This window comes from Babylonia areolata, chromosome 29 (assembly GCF_041734735.1).
Source record: "Babylonia areolata isolate BAREFJ2019XMU chromosome 29, ASM4173473v1, whole genome shotgun sequence".
Taxonomy (NCBI): domain Eukaryota; kingdom Metazoa; phylum Mollusca; class Gastropoda; order Neogastropoda; family Buccinidae; genus Babylonia; species Babylonia areolata.
The window spans coordinates 21,378,042-21,400,075 of NC_134904.1; the positions used below are offsets into that span (position 1 = coordinate 21,378,042).

The 22,034-nt window shown below is 44.3% G+C and overlaps 1 protein-coding gene across 3 annotated transcripts in view; it reads left to right on the plus strand.

The window, feature by feature from the left end:
* LOC143274879 (uncharacterized) overlaps positions 1–22,034 on the plus strand; it is a 99,414-nt gene that overhangs the window by 47,999 nt on the left and 29,381 nt on the right. For all 3 annotated transcript variants that reach the window (XM_076578850.1, XM_076578849.1, XM_076578851.1), the window contains 6 exons: positions 5,970–6,046; positions 7,495–7,606; positions 9,234–9,326; positions 12,517–12,603; positions 16,090–16,165; positions 19,062–19,135. In XM_076578850.1, coding sequence (XP_076434965.1) covers positions 5,970–6,046; positions 7,495–7,606; positions 9,234–9,326; positions 12,517–12,603; positions 16,090–16,165; positions 19,062–19,135 — 519 coding nt within the window. The remainder of the gene's footprint in view (positions 1–5,969; positions 6,047–7,494; positions 7,607–9,233; positions 9,327–12,516; positions 12,604–16,089; positions 16,166–19,061; positions 19,136–22,034) is intronic.

Genomic DNA, 22,034 nt, shown 5'->3' on the forward strand with positions numbered 1-22,034 from the left:
AGTGGGTTGTGTTGTGTTGTGTTATCCTGTGGTGTAGTGGGTTGTGTTGTGTTATCCTGTGGTGTAGTGGGTTGTGTTGTGTTATCCTGTGGTGTAGTGGGTTGTGTTGTGTTATCCTGTGGTGTAGTGGGTTGTGTTGTGTTATCCTGTGGTGTAGTGGGTTGTATTGTGTTGTGTTATCCTGTGGTGTAGTGGGTTGTGTTGTGTTATCCTATGGTGTAGTGGGTTGTGTTGTATTGTGTTATCCTGTGGTGTAGTGGGTTGTGTTGTGTTATCCTGTGGTGTAGTGGGTTGTATTGTGTTGTGTTATCCTGTGGTGTGGTGGGTTGTGTTGTGTTATCCTGTGGTGTAGTGGGTTGTGTTGTGTTATCCTGTGGTGTAGTGGGTTGTGTTGTGTTATCCTGTGGTATAGTGGGTTGTGTTGTGTTATCCTGTGGTGTAGTGGTTTGTGTTGTGTTGTGTTATCCTGTGGTATAGTGGGTTGTGTTGTGTTATCCTGTGGTATAGTGGGTTGTGTTGTGTTGTGTTATCCTGTGGTGTTGTGGGTTGTGTTGTGTTGTGTTATCCTGTGGTGTAGTGGGTTGTGTTGTGTTGTGTTATCCTGTGGTGTAGTGGGTTGTGTTGTGTTATCCTGTGGTGTAGTGGGTTGTGTTGTGTTGTGTTGTGTTGTGTTGTGTTATCCTGTGGTGTAGTGGGTTGTGTTGTGTTGTGTTATCCTGTGGTGTAGTGGGTTGGGTTGTGTTGTGTTGTGTTGTGTTGTGTTATCCTGTGGTGTAGTGGGTTGTGTTGTGTTGTGTTATCCTGTGGTGTAGTGGGTTGTATTGTGTTGTGTTATCCTGTGGTGTGGTGGGTTGTGTTGTATTGTGTTGTGTTATCCTGTGGTGTAGTGGGTTGTGTTGTGTTGTGTTGTGTTATCCTGTGGTGTAGTGGGTTGTATTGTGTTGTGTTATCCTGTGGTGTAGTGGGTTGTGTTGTATTGTGTTGTGTTATCCTGTGGTGTAGTGGGTTGTGTTGTGTTATCCTGTGGTGTAGTGGGTTGTGTTGTGTTGTGTTATCCTGTGGTGTGGTGGGTTGTGTTGTGTTGTGTTATCCTGTGGTGTAGTGGGTTGTGTTGTGTTGTGTTATCCTGTGGTGTAGTGGGTTGTGTTGTGTTGTATTGTGTTATCCTGTGGTATAGTGGGTTGTGTTGTGTTATCCTGTGGTGTAGTGGGTTGTGTTGTATTGTATTGTGTTATCCTGTGGTGTAGTGGGTTGTGTTGTGTTGTGTTATCCTGTGGTGTAGTGGGTTGTGTTGTGTTATCCTGTGGTGTAGTGGGTTGTGTTGTGTTGTGTTATCCTGTGGTGTAGTGGGTTGTGTTATCCTGTGGTGTAGTGGGTTGTGTTGTGTTGTGTTATCCTGTGGTGTAGTGTGTTGTGTTATCCTGTGGTGTAGTGGGTTGTGTTGTGTTGTGTTATCCTGTGGTGTAGTGGGTTGTGTTGTGTTATCCTGTGGTGTAGTGGGTTGTGTTGTGTTATCCTGTGGTGTAGTGGGTTGTGTTGTGTTATCCTGTGGTGTAGTGGGTTGTGTTGTGTTATCCTGTGGTGTAGTGGGTTGTATTGTGTTGTGTTATCCTGTGGTGTAGTGGGTTGTGTTGTGTTATCCTATGGTGTAGTGGGTTGTGTTGTATTGTGTTATCCTGTGGTGTAGTGGGTTGTGTTGTGTTATCCTGTGGTGTAGTGGGTTGTATTGTGTTGTGTTATCCTGTGGTGTGGTGGGTTGTGTTGTGTTATCCTGTGGTGTAGTGGGTTGTGTTGTGTTATCCTGTGGTGTAGTGGGTTGTGTTGTGTTATCCTGTGGTATAGTGGGTTGTGTTGTGTTATCCTGTGGTGTAGTGGTTTGTGTTGTGTTGTGTTATCCTGTGGTATAGTGGGTTGTGTTGTGTTATCCTGTGGTATAGTGGGTTGTGTTGTGTTGTGTTATCCTGTGGTGTTGTGGGTTGTGTTGTGTTGTGTTATCCTGTGGTGTAGTGGGTTGTGTTGTGTTGTGTTATCCTGTGGTGTAGTGGGTTGTGTTGTGTTATCCTGTGGTGTAGTGGGTTGTGTTGTGTTGTGTTGTGTTGTGTTGTGTTACCCTGTGGTGTAGTGGGTTGTGTTGTGTTGTGTTATCCTGTGGTGTAGTGGGTTGTGTTGTGTTGTGTTGTGTTGTGTTGTGTTGTGTTATCCTGTGGTGTAGTGGGTTGTGTTGTGTTGTGTTGTGTTATCCTGTGGTGTAGTGGGTTGTGTTGTGTTATCCTGTGGTGTAGTGGGTTGTATTGTGTTGTGTTATCCTGTGGTGTAGTGGGTTGTGATGTGTTGTGTTATCTTGTGGTGTAGTGGGTTGTGATGTGTTGTGTTATCCTGTGGTGTAGTGGGTTGTGATGTGTTGTGTTATCTTGTGGTGTAGTGGGTTGTGTTGTGTTGTGTTATCTTGTGGTGTAGTGCATTGTATTGTGTTGTGTTATCCTGTGGTGTAGTGGGTTGTGTTGTGTTGTGTTATCTTGTGGTGTAGTGGGTTGTGATGTGTTATCCTGTGGTGTAGTGGGTTGTGTTGTGTTGTGTTATCCTGTGGTGTAGTGGGTTGTATTGTGTTATCCTGTGGTATAGTGGGTTGTGTTGTGTTATCCTGTGGTGTATTGGGTTGTGTTGTGTTGTGTTATCCTGTGGTGTAGTGGGTTGTGTTGTGCTATCCTGTGGTGTAGTGGGTTGTGTTGTGTTATCTTGTGGTGTAGTGGGTTGTGATGTGTTGTGTTATCCTGTGGTGTAGTGGGTTGTGTTGTGTTATCCTGTGGTGTAGTGGGTTGTGATGTGTTGTGTTATCCTGTGGTGTAGTGGGTTGTGTTGTGTTATCCTGTGGTGTAGTGGGTTGTGATGTGTTGTGTTATCTTGTGGTGTAGTGGGTTGTGATGTGTTGTGTTATCCTGTGGTGTAGTGGGTTGTGTTGTGTTATCCTGTGGTGTAGTGGGTTGGTTGTGTTGTGTTATCCTGTGGTGTAGTGGGTTGGTTGTGTTGTGTTATCCTGTGGTGTAGTGGGTTGTGATGTGTTGTGTTATCCTGTGGTGTAGTGGGTTGTGTTGTGTTATCCTGTGGTGTAGTGGGTTGTGTTGTGTTGTGTTGTGTTGTGTTATCCTGTGGTGTAGTGGGTTGGTTGTGTTGTGTTATCCTGTGGTGTAGTGGGATGTGTTGTATTGTGTTATCCTGTGGTATAGTGGGTTGGTTGTGTTGGGTTGTATTGTGTTGTGTTATCCTGTGGTGTAGTGCATTGTATTGTGTTGTGTTATCCTTTGGTGTAGTGCATTGTATTGTGTTGTGTTATCCTGTGGTGTGGTGGGTTGTGTTGTGTTGTGTTATCCTGTGGTGTAGCAGGTTGTGATGTGTTGTAATGTGTTGTGTTATCCTGTGGTGTGGTGGGTTGTGTTGTGTTGGGTTGTATTGTGTTGTGTTATCCTGTGGTGTAGTGGGATGTGTTGTATTGTGTTATCCTGTGGTATAGTGGGTTGGTTGTGTTGGGTTGTATTGTGTTGTGTTATCCTTTGGTGTAGTGCATTGTATTGTGTTGTGTTATCCTTTGGTGTAGTGCATTGTATTGTGTTGTGTTATCCTGTGGTGTAGCAGGTTGTGATGTGTTGTAATGTGTTGTGTTATCCTGTGTTGTAATGTGTTGTATTGTGTTGTGTTATCCTGTGGTGTAGTGGGTTGTGTTGTGTTGTGTTGAATTGGGTTGCATTGTGTTGTATTCTGTTGCATTTTGTTGCATTGTGTTGTGTTGTATCGTAATGTCTGTCATATGACAAAAAAAGATCCCTGCAAAATTCATATTCAGAATGGATACCATCACTACCAGATAGCAAAACCCTCAGATGCCCCTCACCCCCAGCACACACTCACTCACACAACGTAGCTTCCCTCCCCACAAATGTACCTGTCACAAAGAAAAAATAAAAGGATTAGTGATGGCTTACAGGTGGCCAGTATAATATTGCCTGAAAAGGAAAGTTTTTAAGATGTGACAGAGATGTGGCAATGCATGTGCTAAATTTTATGGACTCCAAGATGCTTATAAGACACATCCTCCAAATTATAAAAAAAGAAAAAAAAAAAAAAAAAAAGATTCTTAGCAATATGTGGAGCACAGCATATTATGAGGTACAATCAGTCTGATAAACAAGAAGACGAGCTTTGATAGGTCAGTACATCACTGTAGCTACCACAGCCATGTCAAAGCAATGAAGCCCTGATGTCATCATCAGAAGTGTGTCTTCACATATTGCGCGTCATCTACTGTCTTGTCTGCTATTTTCAGCTCCACCTTCTTGAACACCTCCTGTCCATTCTTTTTCTGTTGTTTAATTCTCAATTAATGGGAATGTTTGAGTTGTTTTCATTACCACAGACGTCATACTTTCAGGTTCAAAGATTAGCCTTGATAGGATTCTGATCTACAACAGCATTTTGACAGGTTTTAATCACACGTCGTTGTACATCCAGAATTAGCCTGCAGAACCACTCTGGTGTGTACAGACAGTTACACATCACAGTCATTGTCTTTCTGGAGACCGAAGGACATCCATTACCAGTTCATTAGGTGCACCATATTTATTATCAGGTGCATGAGTCAAAGTTGAGGAACAGTAGTTTCGCCTCATAATCCTTTCAATATGATACAATACGACTGGCGCAATAGCTGAGTGTTTTAAGCGTTGGACTTTCAATCTGAGGGTCCCGGGTTTGAATCTCGGTAACCGTGCCTGGTGTGTAAAGGGTGGAGATTTTTCCAATCTCCGAGGTCAACATATGTGTAGACCTGCTAGTGTCTGAACCCCTTTCGTGTGTGTATCAAGTACACATGTTAAAGATCCCATAATCCATGTCAGCATTCAGTTGGTTATGGAAACAAGAACATAACCAGCATGCCACCCACGAAAATGGAGTATGGCTGCCTACATGGTGGGGTAAATAAACAAACTGTCATACGACACATAAAACATTACATGTCTGTCTGAACGTGTATGTGTGCATGCCTGAAATCTGATTGAATGACACAGGAAACAAATGATGAGCACCCAGTGGCATCAGTCAGTCAGCTCTACCCAGGTAGGCAGCCTGCTGTGGAAATGACCCCATGTTTGTAAAGCGCTGAGAGCTTGGTCTCCAACCTAGGTTAGGTTTTATATAAGCATCCATATCATTCATCATCATTCTAAGTCAATACAAAGTTGCCATATTGGCTTATTGCCACTTTGAAGGATCTTAACCCTTCTTTATACTTAGACCCCTTCCCGTTCTCTCAGGTCTTCTGCTGTAAAGCTCCTTCGAGTTCCCAAAAACCTCTTCAAAGACATTTGGCCAAAGGGCCTTTCAATATCAAGCACCTTCTGTCTGAAATCCTCTTCCTCTGGATCTCTATCACTTACCAACTCTGTCCTCTTTCGAAACAAAACTTGAAAACCCATCTGTTCAAACAGGCCTTTGGGTGTGATGAAGCATAGCTAATTGTCTGCATTCTTCCTCCTCCTACCCACCCCACGTTGACCCATTACTGAAATCATCATGTAGTGTGTATTCTTTTAATCTAACGTCTTTTCCCTTTGGGTGATATCAGACGTGTAATAATGTAGTGTGTGTGTCTGTGGGTGGATGTTTGTGGGCATGTGTGTGTGTGTGCGAGCATGTGTGTGTACATTTGTGCGTGTGTAGCGTATTTTTGTCGTGTGTGTGTGTGTGTGTGTGTGTGTGATTGTTCATACCTGCAATTTATAGTATTGTCTTTGTGTATATGTGTTGGGGTTTTTTTTCATGTGCAGAGGTATGTTATTATGCACTATTATATATGTGTTGTATATTATGTGTTGTTTAATGTACGTCACTTAGAGACCATTACATGGGGAGTTTGTTCCGTATACGTACCATCTGTTACTATTACTATCAATGTTGGTGACTGCTGTGTGTTGCAGAAGGACGACATGCAGCTTGTGAGGCCGCTGCTGAAGCAGTACAGAGACAGTGTGGATGAACTGCTGGCCCACAGTCTGTGAGTGGAGGGTCACGTCAGGTCAAAATGATCTCACTACACATACTGTACCGTGACCCACTAGTGCAGACTTCAGCAGGGGTCTGATTCCTGTCCTGTGCAAACCACTGCACACCTATGCACAGAAAACAAAAGTAGATGTGGCTGATAACCTTCCGTTAGTAGATTACCCCCCTTCTGCTTCCCTGACTTGCACTCTCTTTTGCTGGCAGCCATCTTGCTTCCTGCTCCTGTATTCTTCATGCCGCTAATTTTTTTTGGGTTTTTTTTTGTTTTGTTGCAATTTCTGCCTGTCTATCGATACTTGGACGCTTTGGTCTTTTTGCCAATATCTTCCGATCTTTATTGAGGGTAATAGAGTAAGCTTATACAGCTTTTTCAATCCTCAGAAAAAAACGAAGACGAATTAAAGGTAGAAAAATAAAGAAAAGGCCTAAAGTGGAGTGATGGCTAAGAGGTAACGCATCCGCCTAGGAAGTGAGAGAATCTGAGTGCGCTGGTTCAAATCACGGCTCAGCCGCCAATATTTTCTACCCCTCCACTAGACCTTGAGTGGTGGTCTGGACACCAGTCATTCGGATGAGATGATATGGTCCTGGATGGTCCCGTATGCAGCACGCACTTAGCGCATGTAAAAGAACCCATGGCAACAAAAGGGTTGTTGCTGGCAAAATTCTGTAGAAAAATCCACTTTGATTGGAAAAACAAATAAAACTGCACGCAGGAAAAAATACAAAAAAAATGGGTGGCGCTGTCAGTGTAGCGACGCGCTCTCCCAGGGGAGAGCAGCTCGAATTTCACACAGAGAAATCTGTTGTGATAAAAAGAGAAATACAAATACAGGTAATATACAGCCATCATAGTGCACTTGTGTGTGATGTCTCTGTGTGCTGTACACGTCTGCCCTATCTAAACAGTTGAACAGTTTCAGTTTCAAGCAGATGTCAAAGTGTGCGGACTGATCCATACGTGCTACACCACATCTGCTTAAAAAAAAACAAAAACTTCTCTCCTTCTATTTTATTTATTTATTCATTATTTTAATGATGACCATTCAAAAATGAAAATCAGTACTTTGATTTGATGTGTGTGTGTGTGTGTGCATGCATGCGTGCGTACGTGCATGCGTGTGTGTGTGTGTGTGTGTGTGTGTGTGTGTGCTTGTGTGTGTGTGTGCACGTGCATGCGTGCATGCATGTGTACGTGCATGTGTGCGTGCGTATGTGTGCATATGTGCATGCGTGCGTGCGTGCGTGTGTGCGTAATATAATTATACCTTTTACCTGTTTTTGATTTGATTGATTTGATGGCAATCACCAAATATGTGCATTGACATTGAACCGCATTCCTTGCTACGCAGGCTTGTGTACATGGACATTTCTCCACTCTTTTAAGGACACCTGTCAAGGGGGGTGTTTTTTGGGTTTTGGCTGTGTTGCATTGATCAGACAAGAGCGCAGCACAGAGCTGATCATGGTGGGACGAGCCATGACGGCAGAGATCACACGACTGCTGGCCCCCACCGACCGCGATTTCTCCTCCTTGACGCACGTCGATCATGTGAGATCAAGAGTTCGATGATGTCCTGTTTTAGCCACTCGTTCTCTCCTTGTTTTCTTTTTAGACTGTTTTGTTTTACTTTTCCTTTTGTTTTGTCTGTTTTGTCTTTTTGTATTTGTTTCAATCTTTTTTTCTTTTGTTGTGTTCCAGTCTTTGATTTTGAGTATTTCATGTTGTAGCGTATGACCGGCTACAAATACAGAACAATAAACCTTATATAAACATGTGCTGCAGGAGCTCTATATTCAATGGTTTCTCCAGTCAATGGGAAACCATTTACAGCTTAGTCTTTTGTGAAGGACTATGATTCTCAAACTAGGAGGCAAAATTGCACTGGCTCTTAGTGCTGCAGCCTTGTGGGCTAGTTGCCCTTTGGGAACCATCCCAACGCCGACTGTCCTAAAACCCTCTTGGCCGAGAGAGTGGGGATGTAACTTGGGCAAGACACCCTCCACTATAATCAAATTCTAGCCCAGATAGTCGGAACAGCAGTTGCCTCCTCTGCTTTTCTGACGGTCATAGTCGGACATGACTGACTATCATATATGTATGACTGGTTTTTATTGTGTTACAATGATAATGATTATAATGATAATGATGATGATGATATTGATCATTATGGTGATGATTACAGCAACAACAACAATAATAATAATGATGATGTTAATGATAACAATGATGATATATATTGTTACTTAAAGAACATTTGTATGATATGTTTTTTTTTTTTAATCAAATGTTGTATGTACAGTAAATACATACATACATAGAAAGTGGTAAAACCAGATTTGTATGATGTTAAAAAATAAGAAAGAAAGTTGTTTTAAAGATTGCACATATATTTATTGAAAGACATAACTGGACGTAGGAATGAATGACCACACAAAAGAATAAATGCATAAATGGCTGAATGAAAAGAAAGTCAAATCATGAATAAGTGTGACTGATCAGCATGCCAGACAGCTGACATTGTAATCTTTTTAATCAGACTTGGAAGGAAATGATAAGTGAAGGATATGATCCTGCAGCACATGTTTATCTAAGGTTTATTGTTCTGTATTTGTAGTTGTAACTGTAATGTATTGCGTTGTATTGGAATTGTATTGGATTGCTTTGCATTGCATTGCATTTTTTATATTGTGGTTGCATTGTATTGTACTGTTGTATTGTATTGTACCTGTAAATGTAATTGTATTGTATTGGACTGGTGCAATAGCCAAGTGGTTAAAGTGTTGGACTTTCAATCTGAGGGTCCCGGGTTCGAATCTCAATAACGGCACCTGGTGGGTAAAGGGTGGAGATTTTTCCGATCTCCCAGGTGAACACATGTGCAGACTTGCTTGTGCCTGAACGGCCCAAGCAGTGTATATGCAAGCTGAAGATCAAATTGGCACATTAAAGATCCTGTAGTCAACGTTCACTGGGTTATGGAAACAAGTACATACTCAGAATGCACACCTCTGAAAACAGAGTATGGCTGCCAACATGGCAGCCTAAAAACGATCATGCACGTAAAAGCCCACTCGTGTACATACGAGTGAACGTGGAAGCTGCAGCCCACAAACGCAGAAGAAGAAGTATTGTGTTACACATTTTCACATGTTGCTGGGTGATTGTGCTGGTGCAGATCGTGGCCACCCTGCGTAACATCCAACACTTCAGCATGCCGCTCTTGCTGCAGCTGTCGGAGGATGCCATCTACTGGTGCCCACAACTCAAGGTCGGTCACTCTTCTTGATTCTCCTTGTCACCTTCTTTTTTGACTCGCTAGTGTAAACAAAGTGAGTCTGTGTTTTAACCCGGTGTTAGGTTGTCTTTGTGTGTGTGTGTGTGTGTGTGTGTGTGTGTGTGTGTCCGTGGTAAACTTTAGCATTGCCATTTTCTCTGCAAATACTTTGTCAGTTGACACCAAATTTGGCATAAAAATAGGAAAAATTCAGTTCTTTCAGTCATCTTGTTTAAAACAATATTGCACCTCTGGGATGGGCACCAAAAACAAAAACAAAAAAAAAGAAGCCAAATTATATGCAAACTGAATTTACTGTTATATTTTTTTAAGTTACTGGCCTTGACTCTGTATGTGACATAAGGGCTAGAAATTTCAGCTGATTTATAGTTGTATTAGAGACAAAAGTCAAAAAAAAATTTAAATCTTGTCTCTCGAAATTTCAACTTACCCTTCCTAAGTAAAGATAGGATCAAAGGAAATAAGTACCAGTTGTGCAGTGGCAAGTCAGTAGATACGATTCATTGTATGAGTAGAAAACGTAATATGAGAAAAAATATGGACAAATGATAAACAGTGCACATTGGCATGAAATGTCTTTATTCCTTCACTCCCCAGCTGCCTTCTGTTTTACTCTCTTGATGTAGCACATTGTCTTTCCACACTTTTCATGATTTGGGTTTTGATGCTTATCAGTTTGTGTATATGTGTGTGTGTATGTGTGTGTCTGTTTGTGTATGTGCGTGAGTGTGTGTGTGTGTGTGTGTGTGTGTGTTCCTCTCTCTGTCTCTCTATGTCTCTGTCTGTCTGTCTCTCTGTCTCTCTCCCTCTTGCTCGCTCTGTCTTCCTCTCTCTCTCTCTCTCTCCCCCCCCCTCTCTCCCTCTGTCTCTCTCACTCTCTTCCTCTCTCTTTCTCTCTCCCCCTCTCTCCCTCTCTCTCTTCTCTCTCTGTACAGGTTTAAGTTAGTATGTTACATTTTGTTGTCACTGCGTGATCACCATATTGTGTACTTTTGACCTCTTTCTAGGGGCCGGAGGTCTGGAGATTAAAGTTTTTGTTCTTGTTCTTGTTCTCTCTCTCTCTCTCTCTCAGCAATTCATCCCATTTGTTCACACTCGGATGTGACCAATATTGCAACATTATTCTCATCAGAACATGAACTCAAATTGGCGAGGTTTATTTCTGAAGCTTTATAAGTCCATGTAGATTTGCAGAGATATCCACTTTAGGGAATAAAACCTTAAGTTAGTGCTGGCTATGGCCTAACAAATACACGAATATCTGTACACAACATACATGTATGACCAGTGTGATAGTGATTAAGGCCAGGGAGGACTTGGCTGATCCATGCAGTTACATGGATAAGCACTGTGTGTGTGTATGTGTGTATGTGTGTGTGTGTGTGTGTGTGTGTGTGCGTGTGTGTGTGTGTGTGCGTGAGTGCTTGTGTCTGTGAGTGCCTATGAATATGATATCCCCAAAACTTAGCGAAGTGTGAAAATTAAGTGTTTATGATTCACAGAATTTTTCTCTGCGTTTCATAATTATACATTTCTGATTTCATTGACGATGTTTTACGCCATGGGCTTTGCTCACCCTTGTTTAGGGATCAATGTATCTAAAAACAATAAAGATTCGTTCGTTCATTCACTCTCTCTCTCTATCCCCCTCTCTCTCTCTTTCTCCCTTTCTTTCTCACACCACAGGGGAATCCCCCAGTCAGCGATCACTGATCATGCTGCATGCTCTCTCTCTCTCCCTCTCTCTCTCTCCCTCTCTCTCTCTCCCTCTCTCTCTCTCTCTCTCTCCCCTTGGAGAGCTTGGTATAAATAGAAAATTCCAGAATGCGGATGTAAACCGTTTCTGCCCGTTTTGTCCTGGCATCCTGGAAGATGAATACCATTTCATTTTTGTGTGTCCTAAATACGGTCATATCCGCCAGAAATATATTTCGGAGTTCATAAATATCAATGACAATACATTGCTTCCTATTCTGCAAAACCCATGTGTTACCTCCCAGAGAAATCTTGCTATGAACACTTATTACGCTTTAAAATTTAGAGACGAATTTACACAATGAATGAATTAGTATAACTATAAACATGATGAGTACGAACATGCTATGTATTTTTCATCCAGTTATCGGTTATTCACGTAGACTACAGCTTTGTGTGTGTGTGTGTGTGTGTGTATGTGTGTGTGTGTGAAGAGCAATTTTTTTTTTTTTTTTTTTTTTAATTGCCCCATTGTATCCCCCACCCCTTTGTGTATGGGCCGGTGGCCTTCACAATTAAACCTGTGTCAGTGTCAGTGTCAGTGTCTCTCTCCCCCCTCTGTCTCCCTCCCCTTCTCCCTCTCTTTCTCACACCACAGGGGAATCCCCCAGTCAGTGGTCACTGATCATGCTGCATGCTCCCTCTCCCTCTCTCTCCCTTTCTCTCCCTCTCCCTCTCTCCCTCCCCCCCCCCCCCCCCCCCCCCCCCTCTCTCTCTCCCCTCTCTGTCTCCCTCCCCTTCTCCCTGTCTTTCTCACACCACAGGGGAATCCCCCAGTCAGTGGTCACCGATCATGCTGCATGTTCCCTCTCCCTCTCTCTCCCTTTCTCTCCCTCTCCCTCTCTCCCCCCCCCCCCCCTCTCTCTCTCCCCTCTCTGTCTCCCTCCCCTTCTCCCTGTCTTTCTCACACCACAGGGGAATGCCCCAGTCAGTGGTCACCGATCATGCTGCATGCTCCCTCTCCCTCTCTCTCCCTTTCTCTCCCTCTCTCCCTCTCCCCCCCTCTCCCTCTCTCCCCTCTCTGTCTCCCTCCCCTTCTCCCTGTCTTTCTCACACCACAGGGGAATCCCCCAGTCAGTGGTCACTGATCATGCTGCATGCTCCCTCTCTCTCCCTTTCTCTCCCTCTCTCCCTCTCCCCCTCTCTCCCTCTCCCCCTCTCTCTCTCTCTCCCCTCTGTCTCCCTCCCCTTCTCCCTGTCTTTCTCACACCACAGGGGAATCCCCCAGTCAGTGGTCACTGATCATGCTGCATGCTCCCTCTCCCTCTCTCTCCCTTTCTCTCCCTCTCCCTCTCTCCCTCTCCATCTCTCTCTCTCTCCCCTCTGTCTCCCTCCCCTTCTCCCTCTCTTTCTCACACCACAGGGGAATCCCCCAGTCAGTGGTCACTGATCATGCTGGGTGTGACAGGAGCTGATCACCAAGTTCCATGAGACCTTCCCAGAGGATGTCCTCCGACCTCGCACACGCCACAAACAGGACGACAACTACGATTTTGTGAGTCTTGCGTCAGTGTGTGTGTGTGTGTGTGTCTGTGTGTCCGCGTTTCTTTCTGTCTCTGTCTCTGTCTCTCTCTCGTAGTTCATTTTTCCGTGTTCTCTCTCTCTTTGTCTCGCTATGATTTTGTGAGTCTGCGTCATCGTATTTGTCTGTCTGTCCATTTTTCTCTGTCTCTGTCTGTCTCCCTGTCTCTGTCTCTGTGTCTCCCTCTCTGTCTCTCTCTCTCTCCCTGTCTCTCTCTCTGTGTCTCCCTGTCTCTGTCTCTCTGTCTGTCTGTCTCCCTATCTCTCTCTCTGTCTCTCTCTGTGAAAAAAAAGATTGAAGATGTCTGTGCACCCTCCTTCACAAGGGGCCTTTGCTAAATAAACCATTCATATTCATATTCTTGTATTGTCTCTCTCTTTCTCTCTCTCTCTCTCTTGTATTTTTTATTCTTTTACTGTAAACTTTTCTATATTCTCAGTCTGTTTCATGTCTGCATCTGTTTTCAGTCTGTTCCTTTCTGCAGCTGTTCCCTTTTTCTCAGCTGTCTGTGGTGTATTTTTCTGTCTGTGTACCTCTCTTGCTCTTTACCCCCCCCCCCCCTTTTTTTTTTGGCAGTGTGTGTGTGGAGGTGTATGTGCTTGCATGTGTATATTACAGTTGCCAGGATGGCTCAGCTCACTTGGCTTATATCAGAGATTGATTTAAACTTACAGTTCAGCCAGCAGCAAATTGAGAGCTGTATGATCAATGGTTTCTCCACTGCAACGGGAAGTCATTTAGGGCTCAGTTTTTTTTTGTTTTTTTTGTTTTTTTGCTGCCCCATCATCTGCACCGTTTCAGTGGCATTACTCCCACACCGCTCATTTAGATTTCCCCATACACGGCCACACCTGGGTTCATCCGTTGCAATTCTAGCATCGGCAGTCCACAGGGAACCATCGATGTTAGGTCGCCAGGAGGCCACACACCAGAGGAGACCCTGCACTGCTGCTGAGTCACTTCGGTGGTGTTCAGTGTTGTCTGTTCCATTTTAATGTACTTAGGACACCACCTACTAAGCCCCCTACTAATGACAATAATGGCTTAGTCATGGAGCCAGACTGAGTGAGCATCCCTCCTAGAGTGGAGACAGCCACCATGTCCCTCAAACAACAGTCCCCCATGAATCTGCCGACACTGGTGACATTGACAGGACTCACTCCAAGCACGGAAGTGGAAGGGTATCGAAACTGAGGTCACCATGAGAGCAGGGCATGAAAGGCCACAGACTTTGAGACTGTTTTGTTTATATTGATGATGATGAAGGAGGAGGAGGATGACAATGACGATGATGATGTTGCTATGGAGGTCCATTTTGGTTTGGGACTGCTTGACAAGGCTGTACTCTACGCTTCCTGTCATAATGATATCCCGGCGTTAACCAGGCCCGAGAGATACAGACACTTGCAGTGTTGGTCAGGTAATTAGAGCAACACACCCAGAAGACGCATCCTTGAAGTGGATGACACTCAACTGTGTGGTCCCAGTCTCCCCATATAAGCCCACAGCACACTCAACTCTGGGTAGGAGCCGGCCATGGACTGAAAAACCCACCTCCGCTGGGATTCGAACCCGCGTCCTCCGAGCTGTCAGTCCGCGACGCTAACCACTTCGCCACGGAGGCTGGTGTAGGGCTCAGTCTTTTTGTGAAGGACTGTGACTCTCAAACTAGGAGGCAAGATTGCACTGGCTTCTAGCGCTGTAGCCTGGGGGGCTAGTTGGCCTTTGGGGACATTCCAACGCCAACTGTCTTAAAACCTTCTTGGTGGAGAGAATGGGGATGTGACTTGAGCAAGACACTCTCCACTGTAATCCAGTTCTAGCCCAGATAGTTAGGACAGCAGTTGCCTCCTCTGCTGTTCTGATGGTCCTGGATAGACATGACTGACCATCATACAGTAAGTAACAAGGACATGGACTTCCACAAGAACAAGTGCCCAAGGCACAGACTGGTGCAGTCCCCAAATGGGTACAGCTCCTGACTTGGACTTGAACCTGGTTTCATGGCGTTGGTGGGTTGAGGACTGGGGTATTTCGAATCTCCCAGATCAACATGTGCAGTCTTGCTAGTGCCAAAACCACCTTCATGTGTACACCGGTACATATGCAGATGTTAAAGATCCTGTAGTCCATGTCAGCGGCTGGTAGGTTATGGAAACTTGAGCGTATCCAGCATGCAAACCCTTGAAAATGGAGTAATACTACATGTATAGCAAGGTAAAAATGGTCATACACTTAAAAAGCCCATTGGTAGATGTGCAAGTGAACATGTCAGTCACAGCTCCTGAACACAGAAAGAAAGACACAAAGTGTAGGGAGCATTGAAGCATACCAAACCAACTGACAGATGATTATTTGTTTATTATTTGATTATTCTTTTATTTATTTAATTTTATTTATTTATTTATTTTCATTTTTATTTTTGTATGCTTATACTTGACTTCATCAAGTTTTTGCACTTTATGAATATTATTATTAGTAGTAGTAGTTCTTTTTTTTTTAATGTATTTATCTATTATTTCTTTATTTATTTACTTATTTCTTTTTACTTTATTTTTTATTATTTATTATTTAAAAAAAAATTGTTTGTGTTTTTTTTTCATTTATTATTATTTTTTTTTTAATTTATTTATTTATTTTTTTCTCAAGGCCTGACTAAGCGCGTTGGGTTACGCTGCTGGTCAGGCATCTGCTTAACAGATGTGGTGTAGCGTATATGGATTTGTGACACTGATACTGACAGATGAAACTGGTCCTGGTGGACATGATTTCCACATGTATTAAAAAGTATTGGGTTTTTTTTGTTGTTGAGATTTTGTAAAAGAAGGCAAGCCATTTTTAAGTCCTTAAAAGTATTGACCCAGGTTTGTAAAAGTCTTTAATTATGGCTCTCTGTATTATTGAAACAAAGGTTATACATCAATTTTGTTCTCATCCGCAGCAATTGAAGCAAGGGACATAAACCTCCACTCAAAATATCATGCCTTCCTATGTCTCTGATGTGATGGTTTCACTTGTTTGTTTCTATTTTGCCTTTGGTGTTTTAAAAGTTTGTTTTGTTTTTTTTTAAAGGTTTTTAGATTTTGTGATTAAAAGCTTGTATGAACTCCACTGGAGAAGAATGAGACCAGGGGACTGTGATGAGTGTGTGTGTGTATGTGTGTATGTGTGTGTGTGTGTGTGTGTGTGTGTGTGCATGCATGTGCATGCATGTGCATGTGTATGTGTGTGTGCATGCATGTGCACACATGTGCATGTGTGTATGCATGCATGTGCATGCATGTGCATATGTGTGTGTGTGCATATGCATGCATGTGCATGTGTGTGTACGTGTGCATGTGCACACATGTGCATGTGCATGTGTGTGTGTGCATGTGTGTGTGTGTGCATGTGCACGCATGTGCATGTGTGTTTGTGTGTGTGTGTGTGTGTGTGTGTGCGCCCGTGCGCGTGTTACAGGTAGGAGGACAGGAGTCGGGCGCGGACTACAAGCACGGCATGGAAGACGAGCGCATCATGAACCATGAGTTCCAAGGTGAGCATTTGACTTTGTCGTCGTCGTCGTCGTCATCCCCTGGACAGCCAGCCAGCCGACTTCTGATGACAGCTTCATAATCTCCTGCTCTGGGAATTGGGGCAAAGAATCTATAGCATAATCCTTGAACTGTGGTTTGGAGTGAGGGGGTGGGGGGGTGTAGCATGATCCCTGAACTGTGGTTTGGAGGGAGGGGTGGGGGGTGTAGCATGATCCCTGAACTGTGGTTTGGAGGGAGAGGTGGGGTGGGGGGTGTAGCATGATCCCTGAACTGTGGTTTGGAGGGAGGGGTGGGGGGGGGTGGGGTGTAGCATGATCCCTGAACTGTGGTTTGGAGGGAGGGGTGGGGGTGTAGCATGATCCCTGAACTGTGGTCTGAGGGAGGGGTGGGGGGTGTAGCATGATCCCTGAACTGTGGTTTGGAGGGAGGGGTGGGGGGTGTAGCATGATCCCTGAACTGTGGTTTGGAGGGAGAGGTGGGGTGGGGGGGTGTAGCATGATCCCTGAACTGTGGTTTGGAGGGAGGGGTGGGGGGTGTAGCATGATCCCTGAACTGTGGTTTGGAGGGAGGGGTGGGGGGTGTAGCATGATCCCTGAACTGTGGTTTGGAGGGAGGGGTGGGGGGTGTAGCATGATCCCTGAACTGTGGTTTGGAGGGAGGGGTGGGGGGTGTAGCATGATCCCTGAACTGTGGTTTGGAGGGAGGGGTGGGGGGTGTAGCATGATCCCTGAACTGTGGTTTGGAGGGAGGGGTGGGGGGTGTAGCATGATCCCTGAACTGTGATTTGGAGGGAGGGGTGGGGGGTGTAGCATGATCCCTGAACTGTGGTTTGGAGGGAGGGGTGGGGGGTGTAGCATGATCCCTGAACTGTGGTTTGGAGAGAGGGGTAGGGGGGGGGGTGTAGCATGATCCCTGAACTGTGGTTAGGAGGGAGGGGTGGGGGGGTGTAGCATGATCCCTGAACTGTGGTTTGGAGGGAGGGGTGGGGGGTGTAGCATGATCCCTGAACTGTGGTTTGGAGGGAGGGGTGGGGGGTGTAGCATGATCCCTGAACTGTGATTTGGAGGGAGGGGTGGGGTGGGGGGTGTAGCATGATCCCTGAACTGTGGTTTGTAGGGAGGGGTGGGGGTGGGGGTGTAGCATGATCCCTGAACTGTGGTTTGGAGGTGGGGGTGGGGGGGGGTAGCATGATCCCTGAACTGTGGTTTGGAGGGAGGCGTGGGGTGGGGGAGGGGGGTGTAGCATGATCCCTGAACTGTGGTTTGGAGGGAGGGAGGGGGTGTAGCATGATCCCTGAACTGTGGTTTGGAGGGAGGCGTGGGGTGGGGGAGGGGGGTGTAGCATGATCCCTGAACTGTGGTTTGGAGGGAAGGAGGGGGTGTAGCATGATCCCTGAACTGTGGTTTGGAGGGAGGGAGGGGGTGTAGCATGATCCCGGATCTCTCTTTGGTGTAGAGGATGGGGGGTGTAGCATGATCCCTGAACTCTCTTTGGTGTAGAGGGTGGGGGGTGTAGCATGATCCCTGAACTCTCTTTGGTGTAGAGGGTGGGGGGTGTAGCATGATCCCTGAACTCTCTTTGGTGTAGAGGGTGGGGTGTAGCATGATCCCTGAACTCTCTTTGGTGTAGAGGGTGGGGGGTGTAGCATGATCCCTGAACTCTCTTTGGTGTAGAGGGTGGGGTGTAGCATGATCCCGGATCTCTCTTTGGTGTAGAGGGTGGGGGTGTAGCATGATCCCTGAACTCTCTTTGGTTTGAAGGGAGGGAGGGGTGGGGGTGGGAGTTGTTGAGGAAGGTCTGGGTTGCTGTTTTTGGTGACAGTTTTGTTCATGCTATCAGCAGCCATGTTCTGTCTTAGGGGATGCTATGTGAATATGTGTCATCCATACCATCGGCCTATGGCAAGCCAAACGGACACTCCCTTCAAAGATAGTCATGGGATTTTAATGTGTGTGCAGAAAACACATGCAGTTTTGGTTTACACTTGTAGTGAAAGGAGTAAGCACCAAGGTTAACTCTGAGGGAAAAATCCCCCCAGAACTTGAATGCCTTAGGAGAGATTTGAACCCCTAGTCTAGTGCTTTTACAACTGAGCATCTCTAGCCTGTGACATAGGCATCGCTTCCTGGGAAACTGAAGCCCTTGGCCGCTCTCACTGGAGGATGCTGTGCTCTAGTGGCATAAAGACGTTTGGAAACAAGAGAACACTGGCCATTAAGGAGAAGCGTGAGCGAAGGAAGCAGGGCTCAACTTCTGGAGACGTTTTCCCTTGCAACACCTGTGGGAAGTGCTGCGCATCCAGAATCGGCCTCTTCTCCCATATGAGGACACACACCGACAGATAAGCCTGCCTGCCTACTCATCCATCGGACTGACGGGAGACTCCATCATCACTCTAGCCTCTGCGACTCTGGATCTCCAGCGTTGAGACAATGTGTGTCCAGTCAGGTGTGGCGGGCTGGTTTTGTGTCCAGGCGCTGTGCTCATCTGTTTTGTTTGCATGGTCTTTGTATTCTGTTTCCTACCAGTTGCGGAGAGCTTTTGGTCATACTGATACTGAAGATCTTTCTTCACTGTGTAAGATTTCTTCAGTGGTATTAGCAGTAGTAATAGTGTCCTTTTGTTTGGTATTTTTCGCCCAAAATACATAAAATGATGTGTGTTGTTGTTTTTTTTTTTCTAATGAGACATTACATTAGATGGTGTGTGTGTGTGTGTGTGTGTGTGTGTGTGTGTGTGTGTATTTTTTGTGACTGTGCTGTCTGTGTGTGTGTATGTGTGTGTGTGTCTGTGTGTGTGTCTGTGTGTGTGTTTTGTGTATGTGTATGTATTTGTTGTGACTGTGCGGTGTGTGTGTGTGTGTGTGTGTGTGTGTGTGTGGTCTGTGTTGTGCAGTCATTGACGTGGAGATATGCAAGGAGAAAGACACAGCGCCCAAAATCATGGCCACAGAAAGTGTGCTGCTCAAGGTACATCCATACTATGTGTAGTTTAGTGTAGTGTAGTGTAGTGTAGTGTATAGTGCAGTGTAGTGTAGTATAGTCAGATTTCTCTGTGTAGTGTAGTGTAGTGTAATAATAATAATAATAATATGCATTTATATAGCGCCCTTTCTCTCTAAAAGCTCAGGGCGCTTTATATGAAAGAAAAATATTGTAAGTTACATAAAACATTCATGACCACTCTTTCTCAAAAAACCCTTCCCCCCCCCCCCCCCCCCACACACTCTCCCTTTTCCACTCTACATACTTCCAAAGTGAGCTGACATGGGTGGTGTTGGAGAACAAGGAAGCTGAGATTGCTTATAGATAGGTTTTAAAAAGATGAGTTTTTTGTGATGAGCGAAAAGCAGAAATAGAACCAGATGCATGGATATGATGAGGAAGGTTGTTCCAGCTGTGAGGAGCAGCAAAGAAGAAAGAACATTCACCATAGGTTATTGTATTGACACGAGGAAGTTTCAAAAGGTAACAGTCAGAGGAAGAGTGGAGATTTTTTGTGGGAGTGTAAACACTGATAAGGTCAGAAAGATATATGTAGGTCCTGCGGAGTGGAAAGCAGAATAGCAGAGACATGCAACATTGTATTTAATTTTCGCTTCAGTGGGGAGCCAATGTAGAGTTTGGAGGTGAGGAGAATTGTGATCAGTACGTGGGACTCTGAGAGTCAGACGGGCAGCATTGTTTTGAAGTTTTTGAATTCGCTGAAGAATGTTATGTGGACAACCTATGAGAGGAGAATTACAGTAGTTGATTTGTGACAGCACAAAAGCAGAAATAGTAGTTTCAACAGAAAGGTACTGACGAATTGAGTTGATGTGACGAAGTTCACAATAGACTATGCGTATCAGATTTACTACCTGAGCATGCATGCTGAGGTTTGAGTCAAGAATGACTCCAAGGTTCCCTGCTGATTTAGAAAACTGAACTGTGGCATCACCAACCACAATAGAGGCAGGAAAAGAAGTGGATGTGGACATTCTTACAGAGGAAATAATCACAGCTTCAGTTTTGTCATCATTTAACTCTAGTTTGTTGAATATCATCCAGGATTTAACATCGAGAATACAGTTCTGCATTGACAGAATCAGACTATCTACTTGGTTTGATTCTGCAGACTTTTGTAGCTGAGTGTCATCAGCAAAAGAGTGGTGAAGAACAGAATGGCCAGAAATGACATCAGAAAGAGGAGCAGTGTACAGAACGGGGCCCAGGACAGAGCCTTGTGGCACACCATAGGAGATCAGGGTTGGATCAGACTTTTATTAACAGAGACAATCTGGAAGCGGTTGGATTGGTATGAAGAAAACCAACTCAGAACTGTTGAGTGAATCCCAAAACATGTTCAAGTCTGGAAAGGTGTAGAACATTTTGTTAAACAGATTTTTCTGTTTTGAAATAATTCGAGATGCTGTCCTTGGGGAGAAAGCATCACCAAAGTGCAGTGCTGTGTAGTGATTTCTCTGTGTAATGTAGTGCAGTGTAGTGATTTCTCTGTGTAATGTAGTGCAGTGTAGTGATTTCTCTGTAGTGTAATGTAGTTTAGCGTAGGTGTAATGTAATAATTTCTCTATGTTGTGTAATGTAGTGTAGTGTCGGGATTTCTCTGTGTAGTGCAGTGTAGTGATTTCAGTGTGTAGTGTAATGTAGTGCAGTGTAGTGATTTCTCTGTGTTGTGTAATGTAGTGCAGTGTAGTGATTTCTCTGTAATGTAGTGCTGTGATTTCTCTGTGTTGTGTAATGTAGTGCAGTGTAGTGATTTCTCTGTGTAGTGTAATGTAGTTCAGTGTAGTGATTTCTCTGTGTAGTGTAGTGCAGTGTAGTGATTTCTCTGTGTAGTGTAGTGTAGTGCAGTGTAGTGATTTCTCTGTGTAGTGTAATGTAGTGCAGTGTAGTGCAGTGTAGTGATTTCTCTGTGTTGTGTAATGTAGTGCAGTGTAGTGATTTCTCTGTGTAGTGTAGTGTAGTGCAGTGTAGTGATTTCTCTGTGTTGTGTAATGTAGTGCAGTATAGTGATTTCTCTGTGTAGTGTAATGTAGTTCAGTGTAGTGATTTCTCTGTGTAGTGTAATGTAGTTCAGTGTAGTGATTTCTCTGTGTTGTGTAATGTAGTTCAGTGTAGTGATTTCTCTGTGTTGTGTAATGTAGTTCAGTGTAGTGATTTCTCTGTGTTGTGTAATGTAGTTCAGTGTAGTGATTTCTCTGTGTAGTGTAGTGTAGTGCAGTGTAGTGATTTCTCTGTGTAGTGTAATGTAGTGCAGTGTAGTGATTTCTCTGTGTAGTGTAATGTAGTGCAGTGTAGTGATTTCTCTGTGTAGTGTAATGTAGTGCAGTGTAGTGATTTCTCTGTGTAGTGTAATGTAGTTCAGTGTAGTGATTTCTCTGTGTTGTGTAATGTAGTTCAGTGTAGTGATTTCTCTGTGTAGTGTAGTGTAGTGCAGTGTAGTGATTTCTCTGTGTAGTGTAGTGTAGTGTAGTGATTTCTCTGTGTAGTGTAATGTAGTGCAGTGTAGTGATTTCTCTGTGTAGTGTAATGTATTGCAGTGTAGTGATTTCTTTGTGTAGTGTAGTGTAGTGTAGTGTAGTGTTTTTTGTCGAACAGATTTCCCTGTGCAATGTAGTGCTTTGTAGTGCAGTGTAGTGTGGTGTTGTGTTGTGTAGTGCAGTGTCGTGTAGTGTAGTGTATTGCTTATTATAAACATATGTATCTGTTTCAAAATAATTCAGGATGCCCTCCCTAGGGAGAAGGTGGCATCAAAGTGCAGTACTACCAATGTATATATAATTTTTTTTTTTTTTTAAATTTTTCTATCTGCAGTTATATTTGTTTTAGTGTCAAAATGGATTATCTTACCAAGGAACTTTGCCAG